General features: G+C 51.7%; 2 protein-coding genes and 1 pseudogene across 5 annotated transcripts in view; 2 read left to right on the top strand and 1 right to left on the bottom strand.

The window, feature by feature from the left end:
* Positions 1 to 2,854: 2,854 nt before the first annotated feature.
* Positions 2,855 to 2,940, bottom strand: LOC125117157 (uncharacterized; annotated as a pseudogene).
* Positions 2,941 to 4,056: 1,116 nt separating this feature from the next.
* Positions 4,057 to 20,767, top strand: part of GNB1L (G protein subunit beta 1 like) — a 36,738-nt gene continuing 20,027 nt past the window's right edge. For 3 of the 4 annotated variants that reach the window (XM_047760484.1, XM_047760480.1, XM_047760482.1), the window contains exon 1: positions 4,116 to 4,345. The gene's annotated coding sequence lies outside the window, so the exon portion shown is untranslated. Of the gene's footprint in view, positions 4,346 to 20,767 lie in introns of all 4 variants that reach the window. The other variant, XM_047760483.1, reaches the window with a different exon arrangement.
* Positions 4,373 to 8,530, top strand: RTL10 (retrotransposon Gag like 10). Its single transcript, XM_053743465.1, is given in 3 exon segments — positions 4,373 to 6,190; positions 6,193 to 6,471; positions 6,474 to 8,530. Coding segments are annotated over 3 exon segments (957 nt in total). The 5' UTR covers positions 4,373 to 5,985; the 3' UTR covers positions 6,947 to 8,530.

Genomic DNA, 20,767 nt, shown 5'->3' with positions numbered 1-20,767 from the left:
GGGGTCTCATATCTAATGCTGCTGTGGCTGTGGTGTAGGCTGGCAGCTGCAGCTCTGATTCAACCCCTAGCCTGGAAACTTCCATATGCCTCAGGTTTGGTCCTAAAAAAAAAGAAAAAAATTAACTTCAACACGTAACTCACATCGCACATGAAAATTAATTCAAAATACACTATTGACTAAAACTAAAGCAATAGGAATTCCAGAAATAAACGGAGAAAACTTTCATGACATTGGGGTTTCTATGTTTCTTAGGGTGCAAAAAGCACTAACCATCAAAATGTAGAGCTTTTGCTTTTCCAAAAATACCATCAAGAAAACAAACAGGCAATTGACAGACTAGGAGAGTCTTTTTGCAATCATGTACCTGACACTTTTTAATTCAGAATGTGTGCAGAAACTCTTACAAATTAATAAAAGATGATCAACAACCACGTAAAAGCGCAGACATCATTAATTAGCAGGGAGACAGAAAGCAAAACCACAATGAGCTACCACTCCATTCCTGCCAGAATGATTAAAATTAAAATGATTAATGATGCCAAGTGTTGGCGAGGACACAGAACAACTGGAATTTTCATACAATGCTGGGGGAACTACTGTGGAAAATTCTCATCAGCTTCTTTGAAAGTTAAATACATACACACCTACCCTGTGACCCAGCAAGTCCAGTATTCACCCCAAAGAAATGAAATCTTACGTGCTCCAAACTGGAGACCACAGAGGATGGATGACCAAACTGTGTGGTCATGGGACAGGGGCCACACACCCACACCAGAGAGGAGTCTTTCACACACTGTATTGACCATCCAAGCCACAGTCCATGCTATGCAAATCTGTGTAATGAGCAGATATGAGACCAGTGCCTGTGAGGAGTGGCAGCAGGTCTGGGTGATGGGATGCTTTAGAGCACAATTGCGTGGAGGTAGTTGGCTGAGCAAAAACCCAAGGAACTGTGCCACTGAGCTCTGGACTTCATTTAAGGAAATCTTATGTCAGTTTAAAAAAAGAGAAGAAGGAACATAAGCAGTGTGCCCTCACAAAGCTTGTCTTGGTTTGAGCTGTTCTATCAGATACCAGACTGAGTAGTTTATAAACAACAGAGGTTCTGGAGGCTGGGAAACCCAAGGTTAAGGCACCAGCAGATTCCATGTCTGGTGAGAACCCACTTCCTGGCTCATAGACGACTGGGTCCTCACACAGTGGAAGGCGGGGAGGGAGCGCCATGCTCTTTAATATCTTGGAAGGGTCTCTGAGACTCCATGCTCATCTCAGCGGGCACTGCGCCCCTGGCAGGGCAGGGAAAAATGATGCTGGGACTGTGGGAAGGTACCAAAGGATTCATTCAGTTCTACATCTTTTAGGGAAACTTCTAGCAGAGCAAGAAAAGGGCTGCCTGAGCAGAGAGGTTCTGTCCTCCTGATTCTGGGCTCTGCCATCCACCAGCTGGTTCCAGGGATGGGCACCTAGGAAGGTCCAGGGGCAAGTGGAATAGGCAGGCTTAAGAAGCTGACAGTCCAGGAGTTCCCATTGCGGTGCAGTAGAAACGAATCTGACTAGTTAACTATGAGGTTGTGGGTTTGGTCTTTTTTTTTTTTTTGTCTTTTAAGGCCGCACCCACAGTATATGGAGGTTCCCGTGCTAGGGGTCCAATCGGAAATGTAGCCGCCGGCCTACACCAGAGCCACAGCAACTTGGGATCCAAGCTGCGTCTGTGACCTACACCACAGCTCATGGCAATGCCGGATCCTTAACCCACTGATCGAGGCCAGGGATTGAACCCACATCCTCATGGATCCTAGTTGGGTTTGCTAACTGCTGAGCCACGACAGAAAGTCCAGGTTGTGGGTTTGATCCCTAGCCTCGCTCAGTGGGTTAAGGATCCGGCATTGCCATGAGCTGTGGTGTAGGTTGCAGTCTCGGCTCCAATCCTGCATTGCTGTGGCTGTGGCTGTGGCTGTGGCTGGTAGCTGTAGCTCCAATTCAACCCCTAGCCTGGGAATCTATATATGCCTTGGGTACAGCCCTAAAAAAGGCAAAAAAAAAAGCTGGCAGTCCAGAGGAGATATACAAAGTTCAATAAGTACATGAAAAGATGCTCAGCATCATAGTCACTAGGGAAATGCCAATCAGAACCACAGGGCAGCACTTCACACCCATTGGGATGGTTATTATAAAAAAAAGAACAAGTGTTGGTGAGGATATGGAGAAACTGGAACCCTTGTGCACTGCTATGGGAATGAAAAATCATGCAACCACTGCAGAAAAGCTTGGCAGTTCCTCAAAAAGTTAAACATAGCATTACCACATACCCCAGAGAACTGAAAGCAGGGACTCAGATACTTGTACACCTATATTCACAGCAGCATTAGTGACAACAGCCAAAAGATAGACGCTACCCAAGTGTCCACCAACAGATGCTGAATAAACAAAATGCAGTGTATACATATAAAGGAATATTATTCAGTCTTGAAAAGGAACAAAAATTCTGATAAGTACCACACCATGGGTGAACCCCTGAAACATTATTCTAAATGAAACGACAAATAATACATGATTCCACTTATACAAGGTAAAAGGATAGGCAAACTAATAAAGACAAAGTGAAATAGAGATTACCAGGGGCTCAGGAAAGAGATGGCAGGGAGGAATGTTTAATGGGAACAGAATTTTCTGTTTGGGGTATTGAAAAAGTTCTGGAGATGGATAGTGGTGAGGGTTGCATAACAACATGAATGTACTTAATGCCACTGAATGTACACTGAAAAAAAGTTAGTTCCCATTGGTTTATTTTTGCTTTGATTTCTGTTGCTTTGGGAGACTGACCTGAGAAAATATTTGTAAGGCTGATGTCACAGAATGTTTTGCCTGGTGCTCTACATGTTCAGAGAAACTTCTCTAGTCACAAACTATAGAAATGATCCCTGCAAGCATAGTCTTTGAAAAGCAGGTAAAATGATGAATTTTAAATATATTTTACCACAATTGAAAATATATATACATAGAAGATGGCTTAAACAAACAAAAAAAGCCTTTTGGACCCAAAAAGCTGTTTTGCGATGGCCTGCCTCAGTTGAATGGGTGTTTTGCACAGGTCAGCTGCCCACTCTCTGCTGAGCCCCCTGAGCTGCCTAACTTTAGGGAATTCTTCCCCCCCCCCCCCGCCCCCCGCCTTTCCTTTGAGGCAGGAAGTTTAAATTATCGGGTCAATTAAGAAAGACACAACCGAAAAATACAAGTTTCATTCACACTTCCAGGAGGCGTTTCCTGGCTAGGTGCCACCTCTTATTTTTGGCGAGGCTGCTGAAAGGCCCTGAGAAGGTACAATGTGATCTTTGATTCTGACTCAAGGATCAAAGCGAGTGACTTCGGGTGTAAATGCAGATAACATTTCAGATATGTTTTCATGAAAGGAATTGCTAGACCAGGGCAGAAAGAGAGCTGGTGTACATCACTTCCAGTGACCTCGGCCGCCTCGGCCCTGGTAACCCACCCCCACGTGGGGTCCCCGGCACCAGGTCGTGGGGCGGCGCCCTCTCCCGCCATCCCGGCACCGCGAACACCGGCTCCGCCTGCGCCGGCCTTCCCAGGGTCGGGTTGCTGACCAGCTAGCCGCGCGGGGTCCAGCTGCGCCAGCCCATCCATGGCGTGGGAGCGGCCCGCAGGAGACAATCCTCGGGGCCATCCCTGCCCTGTCGCTACTGGGCGGCAGAAATGAGACCCGGCACTCACGTCTCTAGCGAGGGGTACTCTTGAGCGACCCCAGCCGTCCCTACCAACCCTCCCATGACTGCGGCGTCAGTCCATGGATCCTAACTGGTGACAAGCTGGACCCGCCGCCCCTCCGCAGTGAGCCACTCAACTCCTACGTGCGCCCAGCGCCTGCGTACGCGGCCCCGCCCAACTGCTGGAGGTGGTCCTACCTGCGCTTGCGCACGCGGTCCGACCAGCTTTTGTGGCACTTGGAACCGCGTCAGGCTGGGCGCTCTCCCATCAACCCCCGCGCCACGCTGGCCCGCTGACAGAGCCCGGAAGCGCTTGCGCGGCCGCGGCCCCACAGTTCAGGGCGCAGGCGCGGCGTGGCCGGGGGGGTGGGGGGGGTAGCTTGGGGCGCGCCGGGAGCCGGCGCGGGGACTCACGGGGTGGCCGCTCGCACGCAGGGGGCGTGGCCGTGCGACTCCGCAGGCCTGGGACCTGAGAGAATTCCAAGTAGGATAGGCTACGGCCGGAGGGTCAGTGGGGCCGGCTTCCTGACCCCAGTCGACCGTGCCCAGCCTGGTCTCGGCCGCTTTGTAGGTGCAATCGGACTCGCCTTCGAGGGAGCCGGAGCGTCGGGGCTTCGCAGGTGGGTCGCTTCGAGTCGCGGCGCGTGAGTCCGGGACAGCCGCCACCGCACTTCAAGGGGGCAGGAGCGGGGGTGGTTCGAGGTCAGTGCTTTTTCAGAGCTGGGTGGGGAGACGGGCCGTATGGCGAGCGGACAGCGTCTGCGTGCTACCTCGGGCTCAGCTTCCCGGCCGTTTTCCTCGGTGTTAAAACGGCACTGGCTTTCAGGTGGAAGAGCCCCAGATGCGGCTGTGCTTGTGGGTCTGGAAGACTTGGATGTGGAGCTAGGGGTTGGGGGACCTGGTGGCTCCGAGTGCTGCATGCCACCCTGGGAGGTGCTAGACCGAAAGACCCGCAAGCTGCGCCTCCCAGAGGAGCTCCCGCTGACGAGATAGGTAAACAGGTAGGAAGCTGCCAGGGAAAGTGAGTGCAGACGGGCGCCCCTAGGTGGGGGCTGGCGAAGCGGTGGGGTACGTGTTGGGGACCTGTTAGGAAAATCGCACCGAGAGTGGTGATGCAGAGAACGCTCTGTGAGGCCATGAGCAGACCTGGGGCTGCAGAGATCCGCAGGTGGTTATCCTGGGGATGGGATGGGCAGTGGGAGGGCTCCTTGCGTTGGAAGGGAACTGTGTCTCCTTTTCAGTTTTGCGCCTCTGGGCTGCTCCGGGGTGGTGATCACTCCCCTCCAGGCCGTGTGCAAGGGGTGACTTTGGGGTGGTGGGAGTTGACAAATCAAGTGGGATTTAACTCGAGGGATCAGAGATGCGGGGCTATTGAAGGGGGGCTGCAGGATTGTGTCAGGGTGGGGTGGTTGCACTCTTGAGGAGCAAGGTGCATCTGGAGGATATGCAGGTAGCCCCTACCGTGCTTTTGATGTTGTGATGGGAAAGGCTTTATGACTCTGGGTACTTAACTGTACAGGGCTTGGGTGGCTAGGAGAGGGTTCATAGGACCATGAGGCCTGGTTGATAACCATTGTGCTGATGGGTGGTGGGGCACATGGTCTCTAGAGCCAGGTTCAGCTGCCTTCGCTCACCACTCTGCCTCCAGGATGGCAAGAGGACCAGCCTCCTCAGGGGTCAGTGTGGGCGTGAATAGACAGTCAACATAAGGTTACCCATGTCTCTCTTTCTCTTGAACCTCCCTGACAACCATCCAGTCTGTCCAAGGAAGCCCCAGGAGTTCTGATCTGGTGCCCTTTCCTTCTTCCGGGCTTGACATCACTACCATTGATTCTTGCCCTTAAAACATCACAGTTGGCATTTGACTGCCTTCCTGGACCTTTCAGGCCAGTGTCCAGGTCTCCTTCCACTGAGGGCTCCTGGTGGGGGCTGGGGCTTGGCCTGCTGTGATCATCTCCTGCCGCCCAGTGGTGGTGGTTGGGCCTAGTTCCTGCTCTTCCCACCTTGTTTTTGGACAGATCGCCTTGGATGGTGGCCTGCGCCAGACAGTCCCATCAGCTCTTCTCAGCTCTTCTGAGGCCACTGCTGTTGGCTCCGCCTCAGCGCTTGCCTGGAGCACCTGGGTTTGCCACAGTCCTCTTCAGACACCTTGTTTGCTGTGTCCTGTGCTGCTTCTGCCCACCCTCCCTGGGTGCTGTCTCTTCCTCCTCTCTCCCCTTCCTTCTCATTGTTGGAGGGGCAGTTCCGGTCTGCCCCCAGCATGCCTTGTGGGTGGCACTGTCGGCAGGGCCCTCGCAATCCTATCCAGGCCACCGCCAATTATGCCAACGCTCACCCTTGGCAGCAGATGGACAGGGCTTCTCTGAGAGTCACATACAGCCCCCCAGTAGATCTCTGGATTAAGCAACCTTGCTGTGGGGACCCCGTGTATGTGCACATGACCATGGAGCAGAAGAGCACAGCAAGTGATGCTGGGGTAGGCCCACAGGAAGGGGGCCCCTGGCAATGTGCATGCCCGGCCTATGGCCCCTCAGGGTGGACTTCCACTGGGTGCCTGGCTCAGACCTCGACACCTTTGATGGTTCTCCTTCGTTGCTGGACTGATTCTTGGCCTAGCTGAGCAATTACATGTCCTTCTGCTTTGAGCGCTACCAGGACAACCTCAGCTGAGTCTGTGAGGTCCTCAGGCATCTGATGGGTCACGCCCAGGCGTGGGCAGCCCCTTACCTGGATGGGAACCTACCCTGCATGACAACTATGAGCTGTTTTGCCAGGATCTTGAGGAAGTCATTCAGGACCCAAACAACTTTGTTGAGTACCACGCTGCAGGATCCTGCTCTCTGCCTCTGGCCCCACAGCTGCCTGTGTTGAGACAGTACTTATCTAGGTTTTCAGAGGCCCTGGCATTCAACATGGATGCTTCTGTCCTGGCCGCTCTGGCCAGCCCTGCTATTTCTAGCTCCAGCGCCACATCCAGAAATGCTCACTCTGAGCAGCAGCTGGCCACAGAGAGCAGCCCTGGGCCTGTGGTTCCTCCCACCTCATCTGGTTCTGCACCCAGTACTGATCCTGACCCTGTGGATCCAGCATCCTTCCAGCCAGGGAAGGAAGCCCCCAGACCGGTCCCTGTACTTACAGAATCCGCCAAACACTCTGCTCAGAAACCAGGTCCCACTCACCCAGGAGATCCAGAACGCTGGAAAACAGAGGGAGAGCAGTAGGCATCTTAAGGCACCTCACAGTGGGCAGCAGACACCCCAGAGACCCCAGGAGAGCTGGTGTTTTCTTCCACACCCCAACCCACAGCCCTGGATTCTGAGCATGGCCCAGACAGGTGCACCCATTGCACCCATCGTGATAAAGTGGCCTGCATGACCAAGGAGTCCCACAGTCCCCTGTTAGTTTGGAGTGGCATTGCCGGATGCCACTAGACGTAGCATAGCAGGTTGCCCTGGACACTTGCCCCACTGCCGGGCCAAGATGCATTCTTTGGGGTCTTCCCTGTCTGAGCACAAACAGCTTCTTGACACCCCTTCCCCTAGACACTGGAGGACACTGGCCTCTGCCATGTGCCCTTGTCCCCCAACTCCCCCAGGCCCAGAGACTGCCTCCCCACACCTTGTTGGGGAGTGCCATCTCACCTGGCCTGTTCCCAGTAGTTGGACAGAGTTCCCCAGGTCAGTTCCCATCAGATGGGTTTACTGTCCTTGTAACTACCACTGCCCACCCCCCAGACCCACCTCCTTCAGTGCTGGCTGGGACTGGGTCTGCCATGCCAGTTCTTTTGGATCTAATTTCTGTATGGTGTTTGCTTCGATCCCTTTCCCACTCTTTGCTCCTTGTGATCTCTGTCCTCTGGGCTGGAAGTTAAGGACAGCAGATGGAGGAAGCAGCTCCTTTCACTATTTAACATGGGTGGGATGGTGTCTTGGCAGAGAAGGATGCTTCCCTCTGGGCTTAGCAGCAGCCCTGGCCCCTGGGAAAGCACCAGTGTTGGAGGGTGGGAGGGCTCCCTTCCAAGCATTTATCCTTGTGTGTTAACATCTCCTCACACCTTGGGACCTTTGCCCAGAATTTCCTCCCCTCACTGCTGGGATACTTCCACTCTTGCTTGTTGTTGCTTCAGCACTTACACCCCAACATTGCACTGATGTGTGTCTCTGGGGAGACTGAACCACAGGGCACAGGCTCCATCTCAGTCAGCCTTGTGTCCTGATACACAGTTGGTGCTCATTAAACACGTTGGATGCATGGCTAAGCCTAAAGTGTTTTCTGTGGTGGCTGCTGACAGCAGAGTACTTGTCCATCAGCAGGAACACCCAGTCCACCTGGCAGGTGTGGTTCTTTATGAGAGCATTGCAGAATCTGCTTGAAGGGATCGGGGCTGAGTAGGTGGAGTGGAAGGCTTGGTGGGAGGGCTGTGGCCTTGGGAACTGACTTCTGGGCTGACTTGTGAGGCCCCAGGGCAGGGGTGTTATGAAGGGCCTATTCTACAGGTAGCCGACCTGAGGCTCCCTCCAGCTGACTTCTGGGCTGACTTGTGAGGCCCCAGGGCAGGAGTGTTATGAAGGGCCTATTCTACAGGTAGCCGACCTGAGGCTCCCTCCAGCTCCCTCCAGGACTGGCAGAGTACACCTGCTCAGAGAGTGGTCAGGCAAGCATTCCAGGTCCTTTTGGATTTTACAGTTGTGGAAACAAAACAACACCTTCTTGGAAAGTAGAGAAGAAAAGTAAGTGAAAACATGGACTGCAGCTGAAAAGCCATTTTAGGAAAGACAGTAATAAATATATGGTTTAAAAAAAAAAACCTTGGAGTTCCCATCGTGGCTCAGCAGTTAACAAATCTGATAGCATCCATGAGGATGCAGGTTCAATCCCTGGCCTTGCTCAGTGGGTTAAGGATCTGGCGTTGCCATGAACTGTGATGTCAGTTGCAGACATGGCTTGGATCCTGCGTTGCTGTGGCTGTGGTGTAGGCCAACAGCTACAGCTCTGATTCGACCCCTAGCCTGGGAACCTCCATATGCCATGGGTGTGGCCCTAAAAAGCAAAAAAACAAAAGCAAAAACAAAAAACCCCCCCAAAAAACCCAACAAACCTTATGTAGGATTTCCTGCTATGGAAGAATCCTAGTAGCAGCTTGGGTGGCTGCAGAGGCATCAGTTTGATCCCCAGCCCAGTGCAGTGGGTTAAGGATCTGAGGTTGCTACAGCTACAGCTGCAGCTCACGTTCAGTCCCTAGCCCAGGAACTTCCACATGCCACTGGTGCAGCCATAAAGTAAATTAAAAAAAAACTTGGAGTTCCCATCGTGGCTCATGGTTAACGAATCCGACTAGGAACTGTGAAGTTTCGGTTTCTATCCCTGGCCTCGCTCAGTGGGTTAAGGACCCGGCGTTGCTGTGAGCTGTGGTGTAGGTTGCAGAACTCAGCTTGGATCCCGCCTTGCTATGGCTGTGGTGTAGGCCAGCGGCTACAGCTCCAATTAGACCCCTAGCCTGAGAACCTCCATTTGCCGTGGGTGTAGCACCAGAAAAGCCAAAAAAAAAAAAAAAAAAACCCCAAACAAAAAAAACTCTTTAACTAAAAGAGACATTGTTGGGATTATTTCACTTAGTAAATAGCTTGAGGAGGCTCTAGTTTATATGTTTCCATTTGTGAGGTTTTGTTGGTTTTTTTTTCTTTTTAGGGCCGCACCTGAGACATATGGAGGTTCCTAGGCTAGGGGGTCTAGTCCCAGCTGCACCTGCCAGCCTACACCACAGCCACAGCAACACCAGATCTGAAATGCGTCTTCAACCTACACTACGAGCTTATGGCAACGCCAGATCCTCAACCTACTGAGCGAGACCAGGGATCAAACCCTTAACCTCATGGTTCCTAGTTGGATTTGTTTCTGCTGCACCATGATGGGAACTCCATTTGTGAGTTATTTTAAGGCACAGTTTGCAAGTAAAACAGCTGGACGCTGATACAGCCCTCAGAGTGAGGCAAGCTGACAGGGAACTTGTGCAGTCTTAGTGAGGTCGGATGTGAGAAACCTGGGTGTTCCAGCCCAGCGCCCCATCCACTGCTCCCCCCCTGCTGTTGGGCAGGTGCAGGGTAGACTGCTTCCCCTCCCCAGTCACTGCAGGCCTGGCCGGCCTGTGGGTCTGGTGTCGTTGGCCATGTCCCGGGGCCCTCACTTGAGCTGGCCGTAGAGCCTAGAGCTGTGTCTGGGGCAGATGGCCCAGTTGGTACCCTCTACACAGGCTGCCTCTCCCATCTCCTCTCAGTGGATCCTCTGACCCTCTGGTCTTCTTGGGGGCCTTCACTCCATCAGGCTCCAGGCAGCTCCTATGGGCTTGGGCTGTGGTCTGCCTTAACTGACCTCTCCTGAGGGCCAGCTCTGCTGAGACAGGCTGGGGGATTTGCGGAGGGACCAGATGTCCATGGAAAACAGGTTCCATTGTTGGGCCCGTCTCATGGGAGAGGGCAGGCCTCAGTGGCCAGGACAAGACCACAATTCATGGAGTCAGGAAGGGATGAGAGGGCTTTGATCTGGTCTTCCGGACAGGCAGCGCCTACAGTGCCACAAAGTAACTGCTCTGTCTGTAGCTGGTGCTGTGCCCTGCCTTTGGGGAGATGTGATGACCAGCTACTTTCCCCTTGCAGGGGAGGAGGAACACAGAGGGCTGATGGAGTGGGCTTGAGTGTATGGCCTGCCTTCCAGACAGCCGGGTCTGCCCTTCACTTCCCTTGGAAATTCCCGGGGGTTCTGTGTCCTAAAGACAGGATGCGATATGCATTCTGGGAGGTTCCTAAAGCACCGTCTCCAAAGGAAATTCTAACATGGGCATGATGTCCTGTGAGATACAGGACACTTTTAAAGCAGTGAGAAGACCTGGAAATTGGTGTGCACGGACAAGCAGAGAACATGGAAATGAAGACAAGTTGTTTGTAAAAGGGGTTTGGTTCAAACTGACAGCACTGTTTCCAATTAATAGGCTAAAGTGGATCATTCACTGAAAGGACTTGTAACAAGGAGTTCCCCTTGTAGCCCGGTAGAAACAAATCTGGCTAGTGTCCATGAGGATGCAGGTTCAATCCCTGGCCTCGCTCAGTGGGTCAGGGATCCGGCATTGCCGTAAACTGTGGTATAGATGGCAGATGTGGCTTGGATCCCCTGTGGCTGTGGCACAGGCCGGCAGCTGTAGCTGTGATTCAGCCTCTAGCCTGGGAACTTCCCATATGCTGCAGGTGCAGCCCTAAAAAGCAAAAAAAAAAAGAAAGAAAGAAAAGGACTTGGAACAATTGGTTGATCACTTGCCTTACTCTGTACCAGCCTTGCTCCAGGTGGATTGAAGATTTAACATGAAAAAGTCACAAAAGTACCTGTGGAGAGATGGGGCTATTTTTTTGCTGTGATTCCAGCACTTGAGGCCTTCTAGGTGTCTAAGCTGAGGGAGGTGTGAAGGCATCAAGCACTGCAATTTGTCCTGAGGCTTCTGGGCACATTCTGGCCATTGGCCAGTGCAAATGGCTGCTGCCGGCTTCATGGTATCAGCTGTGGACATAGCTGGTCCTCACAAGGTGGTGGGAGGGCTGAATGCCAACATGTGGTGCAGGGGCCAGAGCCCCAGTCACTGCCTCTTTAACTGCCCCCTAGTCACCCAGTGAGGAGCTGTGTGGGTCAACGTGGCTGCATTGTGCTGCAGGAACAAAACCTCCACGTCTCAGCCTCTTGTCTCTCGAGGTTCCTCAGGCTGAGCGGGAACTCTGCTAGACAAAGGAAGACCACCATGAACCACGAGTGGTGCACATCACTACCTTTCCCTTCTGGGGATGATGGCTGGCAAAGGTGGTTCCAGCATTGGGAGAGCCAGTGACCACTCAGCAGGACTCAGCTTGAAGCCACTGGGTGGTGGGGTAGGGGGTGTTGGTGCCCAGGAGAGATGCCTTACGTGACAGTGTGTTTCCTCCTGGTCCTGGAGCCTGCAGGTATGGGCAGGATCTTCTCTTCCTGAGGCCTTTGAGCGTGTGCACCTGTCTCCTTCCCATGCCCCCGACAGTCGTCCTGTTTGTCTTTGTCCTCATTCCTTACCAGGATACCAGTCCTCTTGGGTCAGGGCCCACATGCATGACCTCATTTAATTTTATTCACCTCTGTAAAGGCTCTGTCTCCAAACATAATCTGGTGCTGGGGGAGAACTTCAACGTGCTGATCTGGGAGGAGACCCCTTAGTCCAAAATCAGGCCCAAGGTGGGTTTCTTTGTTTCCCCTCTCTGCCATCCTGGCCAGTGCTGTCGTGAGCATTTCCAGGCAGCACCTTCAGGGCTATGACCCCTGCCCTCCCCCAAAGCCCTATCTACACACGTGTGCACAGACTTCACGGCCCGTGTGAAGGCAGTCTACCTTTGGATACATTATTTGAGTGTTTGTGAACTCCCCACTCCAAGTGGCCTCTGCCGTGGGAGCAGCCACATGGACCTGCCATGTTGGCCCCTTCAGAGCAAGCTCACCACCACATCCTTAGGGCCCCTCTCTGAGCAGGACCACATTCCCCAGTGTTTACGGGGTACCGGCCCTGTTCCATGCCCTGGTGAGTGTCGTCTGAGCACTATTAGCCGCACTGAGCACTGGCCTTTCTTGGCCAGACCTCCTGGCAGAAGTGGGTCCCAGAGGCTGGCACTTGCCCCCCGGGAATGGTCACGCTTCCTGTGAGACGCAGAGCCTTTCCGCACGTTCACCAGGAACAAACAGGCAGGCGGCCCTTTGCTGGCCAGGATCCCACCCCTGCCCGTAAGTGCCAGGCAGGATGGCTGAAAACGCCCAAGTAGGCTTCCTTCCTGCCATCTCTAGGCTCCTTGGACCCAGCAGCCCCTTGCCCTAGTGTTTCCTCTCATCTTGGCAATGACGGCCTGTCCCCCAGCCCCAAGGAGTCCGATTTGCAACTCATTGCCCACAGAGCCCCTCATACCTCATGCACTCCAGATGCGAGGCTCAGGAGGCAGGCAGCTGCTGCCCTGGCCCAGCCACCAATGGGAGAGCAGAGCAGAGCGCCCAGCAGGGATGCCCGGAGGGGGTCCTGCCCAGCTCACTCTGCCCAGGCACCATCACACCACCTGGGCCTTGACCCCAGCCAAGGATCCTGGTCCCAGGGCTGTGGCTATGACATGGCCTCTGCTGCTTTCTTCCCCTAGTACAGGCCTCACAGCCCCCTGGGGGCTTCCCACGAGTTACTGGCAGCCCTTGGAGAGCCTGGATGCTGTCCCAGGGAGGTGAGGCCATTGCCCATGGCCTGCTGAGGTAGTGGACCCTGCTGGAAGGGGCAGTGGCTGAGCTTAGCAGGAGCAAGTGACCTGCTTCTTTTGGATGGAACAAGAGACTTGGGCCCAGGTCATGGGTGCTGTCCTCCTCGGGGCCTCAGGAGCGCAGTGCTCAGTCCACCACTGAAACCCGTGCTCACTGCCATCCCTGAGTTTGCTTTGCAGGCTCACTGGCTCACAGGGGATGCCCTGCCCACGAGGGCTTGGGGTAGTGGCTGTTCTCTGGCTTGGGCTCCTTCCAGCTGGCTCAGGAGTTTTCCCCGTGTACCTGCAGAGCAGCCAGCACCACCACGGCCACCAGCTGGGCTCCTGGGGAACTCTGCCTGGGCCTGGCCTCTCGTCCTCAGGGGAAGGACTGCTGTGGTGTTCACAACTTCACCTCGCCCCTCCCCACACACCTAAATTGCAGGAGGTGGAATGGCGGGGCTGGGGCACTCACTGCCTGGGTACCCCTGCAAGGGTGGTGCCGGCCCCGCCTCTCACTGGGCACCGAAGCCCGGAGCTCACGGCTGCTTGTGGCTCCATCTCCCCTGTCCCCTCACCGTCTCCCCCACCACCACCACCCAGGCCAGGGAGCCACATCCCCGGAACCTCTCCCCAGGATCTGCATCTTTGAAGCCATGGATACTGACAGAGGATTCAGTGAATCCAAGGTCGCCAGCCGGGCGTTGACAGATGCCCGGCCACGATACTATTTCTGATTTAATAAGCGAATGGGAGGCTGGCCCTTGGTAATAATTAGGGCTAATTACTGAGGAGGTGTTGACAGATGGGCTGAGAGGAAACAAACTACCTTTATCCCGGGGCTTAGAGTCAGATTACCGGGTGCTATCTGTCCCTCACAAAGGAGACGCTTCAATCACTCACCGAGGCTTCAAAGGGGAAGGGGCCTGACAATGCACAGGCTTGGACTGGGCTATGAAGTGCGCCTTTGACTCTGCAGGGCCACTCAGAGCCCCACTCCAGAAACAGTTCCTTTGTGAAGTTTGAGTTCCAGGGCAAACGTGCTGCCCGCACTGTGCTCGGGGCCGGGGAGGGGGGCCTGGCTGGGCCCAGGAGGGCAGGGAGGTGCTGCATGTTTTTCTTGGCCGTGGCCCGGGGGTGTGTGCGCGGTTCTGTGGCCTGAGCCGCAGGTAACAGGATAGGGATCTCATTCTCCTGAAGGCTGTCCTTCCCATCTCACCTGGGACATAGCCATAGGTGGGCTTGGCCTCTGATGGGAGTGGAGGGGACACGTGTGTCCTTGACCTTATTTATGCCAGACCGCTCCTGGGGGCCTGGGTGTCACTCGCTGAGCTGCCCCCATCCAGTGAGCCAGTGCCATGGACAGGGCCTCAGTGACGAGAGGGTGGGCCTGGAGGGTCATATTCTGTTCGCTGGCTGGTTGCTGATGTGCTGTGTGCACCTGCTGACTCCCCTGGTTTTCTCTGCTTTTCAGAGACAGAAGGCTTCCCAGTGACCTGGCCTGGACTGCAGTGTATCTTCCCAGGCCCAGGTCTGGGATTCGGGCCTTGCTGTGGTCTGTCCTGCTCAGGACGGCCTGCCCAGGGGTGGCCTGGGAGGTGCAGAGGGAATGAGTCTCAGTTCCTCCTGGCCTGGAGGACCAGTCAGCTCAGAAGCTTCCCGCTAGAGTGAGCAGCACTGCTGGGCAGCCCTCTCCCTGGCTGCTGCTCTGCTTCTGGGAGTAAAATGAGCATGAAGATAATAAAAGTTATCAGTAATGGCTTAGCAGAGTACTGACTACCATGTTTTGGGGCACTATTGATAAATTTAAATCTACTTATGTTAGGGCAAAAATAGGATGATGAATAGGAGAAGCACTTCATTAACCTTAAATCTATTTTTTAGGGTTTTTTTTTTTTTTTACTTACTTATTTTTAAACTCAATGAATTTTATTACATTTATAATTGTACAGCAATCATCATGACCCAGTTTTACAGCATTTCCATCTCAAACCCCCAGCCCATCCCTTCCCCTCTCAACCTGTCTCCTTTGGAAACCATCAGTTTTTCAAAGTCTGTGAGTCACTGTTACGCAAAGAAGTTCATTGTATCCTTTTTTTAGACACTAAATCTGTTTAAAGTCACCTTAACTGGAATTAGAAATTGAATCTAAAGCCAGAAGAATCTAGTCAGGAAACTGGATTTTCATAATACCTTAGTGGTAAATCAAATACCATTAACTGTACAGTCGAGAAAAAGCCTTCCCGCTACAGTGAGGCTTTTTTTTTTTTTTTTTTTTTTACAGTGAGGCTTTTTTTGTCCAGTATATTTTATTTGAAGAGCCTCCCAGAAATGGCCAAGAGGGCAATGGCCAGTGTGTGGTCTCCTGCACAGAAAGTGCCTGAGCCAACGCCCCTCATACAGGCAGGGCATGAGGGTGGCGCAGTCAGCACAGTGATGAACAGTGCTGGTCGCTGTTACTGCCCCAAGCCCATAGTTTATTTGGATTTCCTGTTTTCCCTCCTGTCCTTTTATAGGACACCATCAGGGATGACGTGACATGTAGCCAGGTCTCTCAGACACTCCTTGTTTACGACCCTCAGCTGGGATTTGTCGCAAATTTTTCTTGTGATTAGACTGGTATATGGGTTTCTAGAGCAAGACCTTGATCGCCGGGCCAGTAGCAGGGCAGGAGCTCTCCTTTTCCAGTCTGCCTCTAGGCATGCGCTCATCTGTGCCAGGAGTTCTGCGCCCCCACCTTTGGGCACAGCACCTCCATACAGTGTTGGAAATTCTGCTCAGATTTGTCAACTCTCCCCATGTATTTATTTTTTCAGTCATTTTTCTTTTCTTTTGCTTTTTAGGGCTGCACTCACAGCATATAGAAGTTCACAGGCTAGGGGACGAATCAGAGCTGCAGCTGCCAGCCTACACCACAGCCACATCAACACCAGATCCGAACTGAGTCTGAGACCTATACCACAACTCACGGAGGCCAGGGATCGAACCTGGATCCTCATGGATACTAGTCGGATTTGTTTCCACTGTGCCACAAGGGGAACTCCTCTTCAGTCCTTTCTTTTTTTTTTTTTTTTGCCTTTTGTTGTTGTTGTTATTGTTGTTGTTGCTATTTCTTGGGCTGCTCCCGTGGCATATGGAGGTTCCCAGGCTAGGGGTTGAATCAGAGCTGTAGCCACCGGCCTACACCAGAGCCACAGCAACGCGGGATCCGAGCTGCGTCTGCAACCTACACCACAGCTCACGGCAACGCCGGATCATTAACCCACTGAGCAAGGGCAGGGACCGAACCCGCAACCTCATGGTTCCTAGTTGGATTCGTTAACCACTGCGCCACGACGGGAACTCCTTCAGTCCTTTCTTATGTCACTGGACTCGTGGGTATCTGTCATGATCCCGATTATTGTGACATGTACTTACAGGGGATCTCAGGCTATGTCCAGAAACTGCTCCACTGTCTCAGAGCCCACCTCTCATTGCCCCTCAGTCGTCAGCCTACCATGACCCCAGATCCCTGACCTCTGGAACCTCCAGTCACACTTTGCCTGGCACCCTCCCTCTTCTAGAATGCCATGTGAATAGGGCATTGCAGTCTGTGGCCTGTTACTCCCTTTAATTCTCCAGGGATTTGTCCATGCTGTTGCATTTATCAATATTTTGTTCCTTTTTTATTGCTCAAGAGTTGGTGGCCATTTGGGTTTTTTCACATTTGGGCAACATTCTGAATAGAACAGAGCCGTCAGGTGTAGGCTTTTGTTTGCATGTATGTTTTTGCTTCTCTAGAATAAATATCTGGGGGTAGGGTTGCTGGGGTGTGATACACACATGATCTATTTCCAGTTCTAGGAAATTGCAGGCTGCGTCCAGGGCACTTGTGTAGCTTGCAACCCCACCAGTAATGGGAGGGTACCAAGGCTTCACATCGCACCAGCACTTGTTTCCCTCAGGTTTCTGCCTGCCCTATTTGAGCCCTGGGGCATTAATTGAATTAGTTTAGCATCCCTGAGGGCTAAGAATGCTGCATGTGTTATGCTTATTTGCTGTCTGTGCATCTTACAGGTGAAGCATCTGTTCGGACCTTCTGTGCATTTCTTAGCTGCGTTGTTTGTATAGTTGCCATTGACTTAGGTGAAGATTTTTGTGTGTGTCTTTTTTTTTAGGGCTATTCCCATGGCATATGAAAGTTCCCAGGCCAGGGTTCCAATCGGAGCTCTAGCCACCGGCCTACACCACAACCACAACAATGCTGGACCCGAGCCACATCTGCGACCTACACCACAGCTCACAGCAATGTCAGATCCTTAACCCACTGAGTGAGGCCAGGGAGCTAACTCAAGTCATGGACACTAGTTGGGTTCGTTACTGCTGAGCCACAACAGGAACTCCGGTGAAGATATTATTGACCTAACATAAAGTGCACATATTTAAAATGGATAAATGATAAGTTCCAACACCTGTGTAAGCATCCCCACATTCAGTCAGGCACGGACCCGCTGCCCTTAGGAAATGCTTAGGGCTCCCCCACCTTCCTAATGTTGCTCCCCTCCCGTCACCACCCACCCCAGGTGCTACTCATTTGGTTTTTGTTGCCACCGGGTAGTTTGCATTTTGTAGAATTTTATGTAAGTAGAATCATGGTATTTGCTCTTTTTTTCTGTCTGCTTTTATTGGACATAATAATTTTGAGATTGATTCACGAGGAGGCCTGGTTGGTACTTGTGCCTCTTTATTGTTGAATGTGAGTAAACCTCTCTTTGTTCATCCTTTTTTTTTTTTTTCTGTTTGGCCATGCCCGAGGCATGTGGAAGTTCCTGGCCAGGGATCAAGCCTTCGACACAGCAGCAAAGCTGGATCCTTAACCCGCTGTGCCTCAGGGAACTCCCTGTTTATCCTTGATGGATGTTTGCATTGCTCTCAGTTTGGGGCTTTTTTTTGTTTGTTTGTTTGTTTTTTTGGTCTTTTTTGCCATTTCTTGGGCCGCTGCTGCCGCATATGGAGGTTCCCAGGCTAGGGGTCCAGTTGGAGCTGTAGCTGCCAGCCTACGCCAGAGCCACAGCAACTCGGGATCTGAGCCGCATCTGCGACCTACACCACAGCTCACGGCAACGCCAGATCATTAACCCACTGAGCAAGGGCAGGGATCGAACCTGCAACCTCATGGTTCCTAGTCGGATTCGTTAACCACTGCGCCACGACGGGAACTCCAGTTTGGGGCTTTTTAAAAAAGAAACATCCAAACTTTATTCCAGTGTGATTGTAGCACATTGGAGAGATTCTGTTCCATCACATGCTTCCCACTCTCATAAGTGTACATGTGCCTGTGGTTTTCATTTGCATTTCACTAAGGACCAGAGCTGTTGAGTGTGTTTCCATGTCCTTATTTGCCATTTGCATATCTTCTTAGGTTAAGTATTTGTTCACATCTTTTGCCCACTTCTAATTTTTTTTTAATTTCAATTTTTAAAAAAATTTTTTTTCAGGAGTTCCCGTTGTGGCACAGCAGAAACGAATCCAACTAGAAACCATGAGGTTGTGGGTTTGATCCCTGACCTCACTCAGTGGGTTAAGGATCTGGCATTGCCATGAGCTGTGGCGTAGGTCACAGACATGGCTCAGATCCTGCATTGCTGTGGCTGTAGGCTGGAGACTACAGCTCCAATTAGGCCCCTAGCCTGGGAACCTCCATATGCTGCAGGTGTGGCCCTGAAAAGACAAAAAAGACAAAAACAAACAAATAAATAAATAAATGTTTTTCATAGGTTTTAAAATTTTTTCCATTATACCTGGTTTGCAGTGTTCTGTCAATTTTCTACTATACAGCAAGGTGACCCAGTCACCCATACATGTATACATGCTTTTTCTCACATTGTCTTGCTCCATAAGTGACTAGATAGAGTTCCCAGCGCTATACAGCAGGATCTCATTGCTTATCTGTTCCAAAGGCAGTAGTTTGCATCTATTAACCCTAAATTCCCACCCCATCCCACTCCCTCCCTCTCCCCCTTGGCAACCACCAGACTCCTCCAAGTCCATGAATTTATTTTCTTTTCTTTTTTGTCTTTTGGGGCCACACTCGTGGCATATGGAAGTTCCCAGGCTAGGGGTCCTTTGGTGCTGTAGCCGACGGCCTACGGCCACAGCCACAGCAATGTGGGATCTGAGCCACATCTGCGACCTACACCACAGCTCACAGCAACACCAGATCCTTAACTGACTGAGAGAGGCCAGGGATCGAACCCACGTCCTCATGGATGCTAGTCGGGTTCGCGAACCGATGAGCCACAACGGGAACTCTCATAATTTTCTTTGCTGTGGAAAGGTTCATTTGTGCCATATATTAGATTCCAGATATAAGTGGTATCATATGGTATTTATCTTTTTCTTTTTTTTTTTTTGTCTTTTTGCTATGTCTTTGGGCCGCTCCCGCAGCATATGGAGGTTCCCAGGCTAGGGGTCCAATCGGAGCTGTAGCCACTGGCCTACGCCAGAGCCACAGCAACGCAGGATCCAAGCCGCGTCTGCAACCTACACCACAGCTCATGGCAACGCCGGATCGTCAACCCACTGAGCAAGGGCAGGGACCGAACCTGCAACCTCATGGTTCCTAGTCGGATTCGTTAACCACTGCGCCACGACGGGAACTCCTCTCTTTCTGACTTATTTCACTTGGTATGAGAGTCTCTAGTTACATCCATGTTGCTGCAGGTGGGATTATTTTGTTCTTTTTTATGCCTGAGTAGTATTTCATTGTGTATATATACCACATCTTCTTAATCCATTCATCTATCGAAGGAACTTTAGGTTGTTTCCATGTCTTGGCTATTGTGAATAGTGCTGCAGTGAATATACGGTGTATATGTGTCTTTTTCAAAGAAAGTTTTGTCTGGATATATGTCCAAGAATGGGATTGCTGGGTCACATGGTAGTTCTATAGTTTTCTAAGGTGCCTCCATACTGTTTTCCATAGTGGTTGTGCCAATTTACATTCCCACCAACAGTACAGGAGGGTTCCCTTTTCTCTACACCCTCTCCAGCATTTGTTATTTGTGGACTTATTAATGATGGCCGTTTTGACTGGTGTGAGGTGGTACCTCATAGTAGTTTTGATTTGCATTTTCTTTTTGAGTTTTTTTTCTTTTGGATCATGCCCATGGCATGCAAAAGTCCCCGGGCCAGGGATCAATCCTGAGACACAGCAGTGACCAGAGCCACATCAGTGACAACACCAGATTCTTAACCTTGTGTGCCACAAGGCAACTCCTTGCCCACTAATTTTTTAAATCTTTTTTTTTTATTTACTTACTTTGTTTTCCTAGTGAATTTTGATGGTTATTTATGTATTCTGTATACATGATTTGCAAATGTAGCTTGTCTTTTCATTTTCTTTTTTTTTTCTCTTTATGGCTGCACCTGTAGCATATGGAAGTTCCCGGGCGAGGGACCAAATTATAGCTACAGTTGACCTATGCCACAGCCACAGCAGCACTGAATCTGAGCCGCATCTGAGAACTATACCAGTCACAGCAATGCTAATACTGGAACCTTTTTTATCTTTTTCTTTCTTTTTTTTTTTTTTTTTTTGTCTTTTCTAGGACCACACCTGTGGCATATATAAGTTCCCAGGCTAGGGGTCTAATTGGAGCCATAGCTGCCAGCCTATGCTACAGCCATAGCAACGCGGGATCTGAGCTGCATTTTCGACCTACACCACAGCTCACGGCAACGCTGGATCCTTAACCCACTGAGAGAGGCCTGGGATCAAACCCTCAACCT

Source organism: Phacochoerus africanus, chromosome 15, assembly GCF_016906955.1.
Source record: "Phacochoerus africanus isolate WHEZ1 chromosome 15, ROS_Pafr_v1, whole genome shotgun sequence".
In the NCBI taxonomy this organism is placed as follows: Eukaryota; Metazoa; Chordata; class Mammalia; order Artiodactyla; family Suidae; genus Phacochoerus; species Phacochoerus africanus.
The sequence above is the reverse complement of the archived record's forward strand: the minus strand, read 5'-3'. Positions and strand labels throughout refer to the sequence as shown.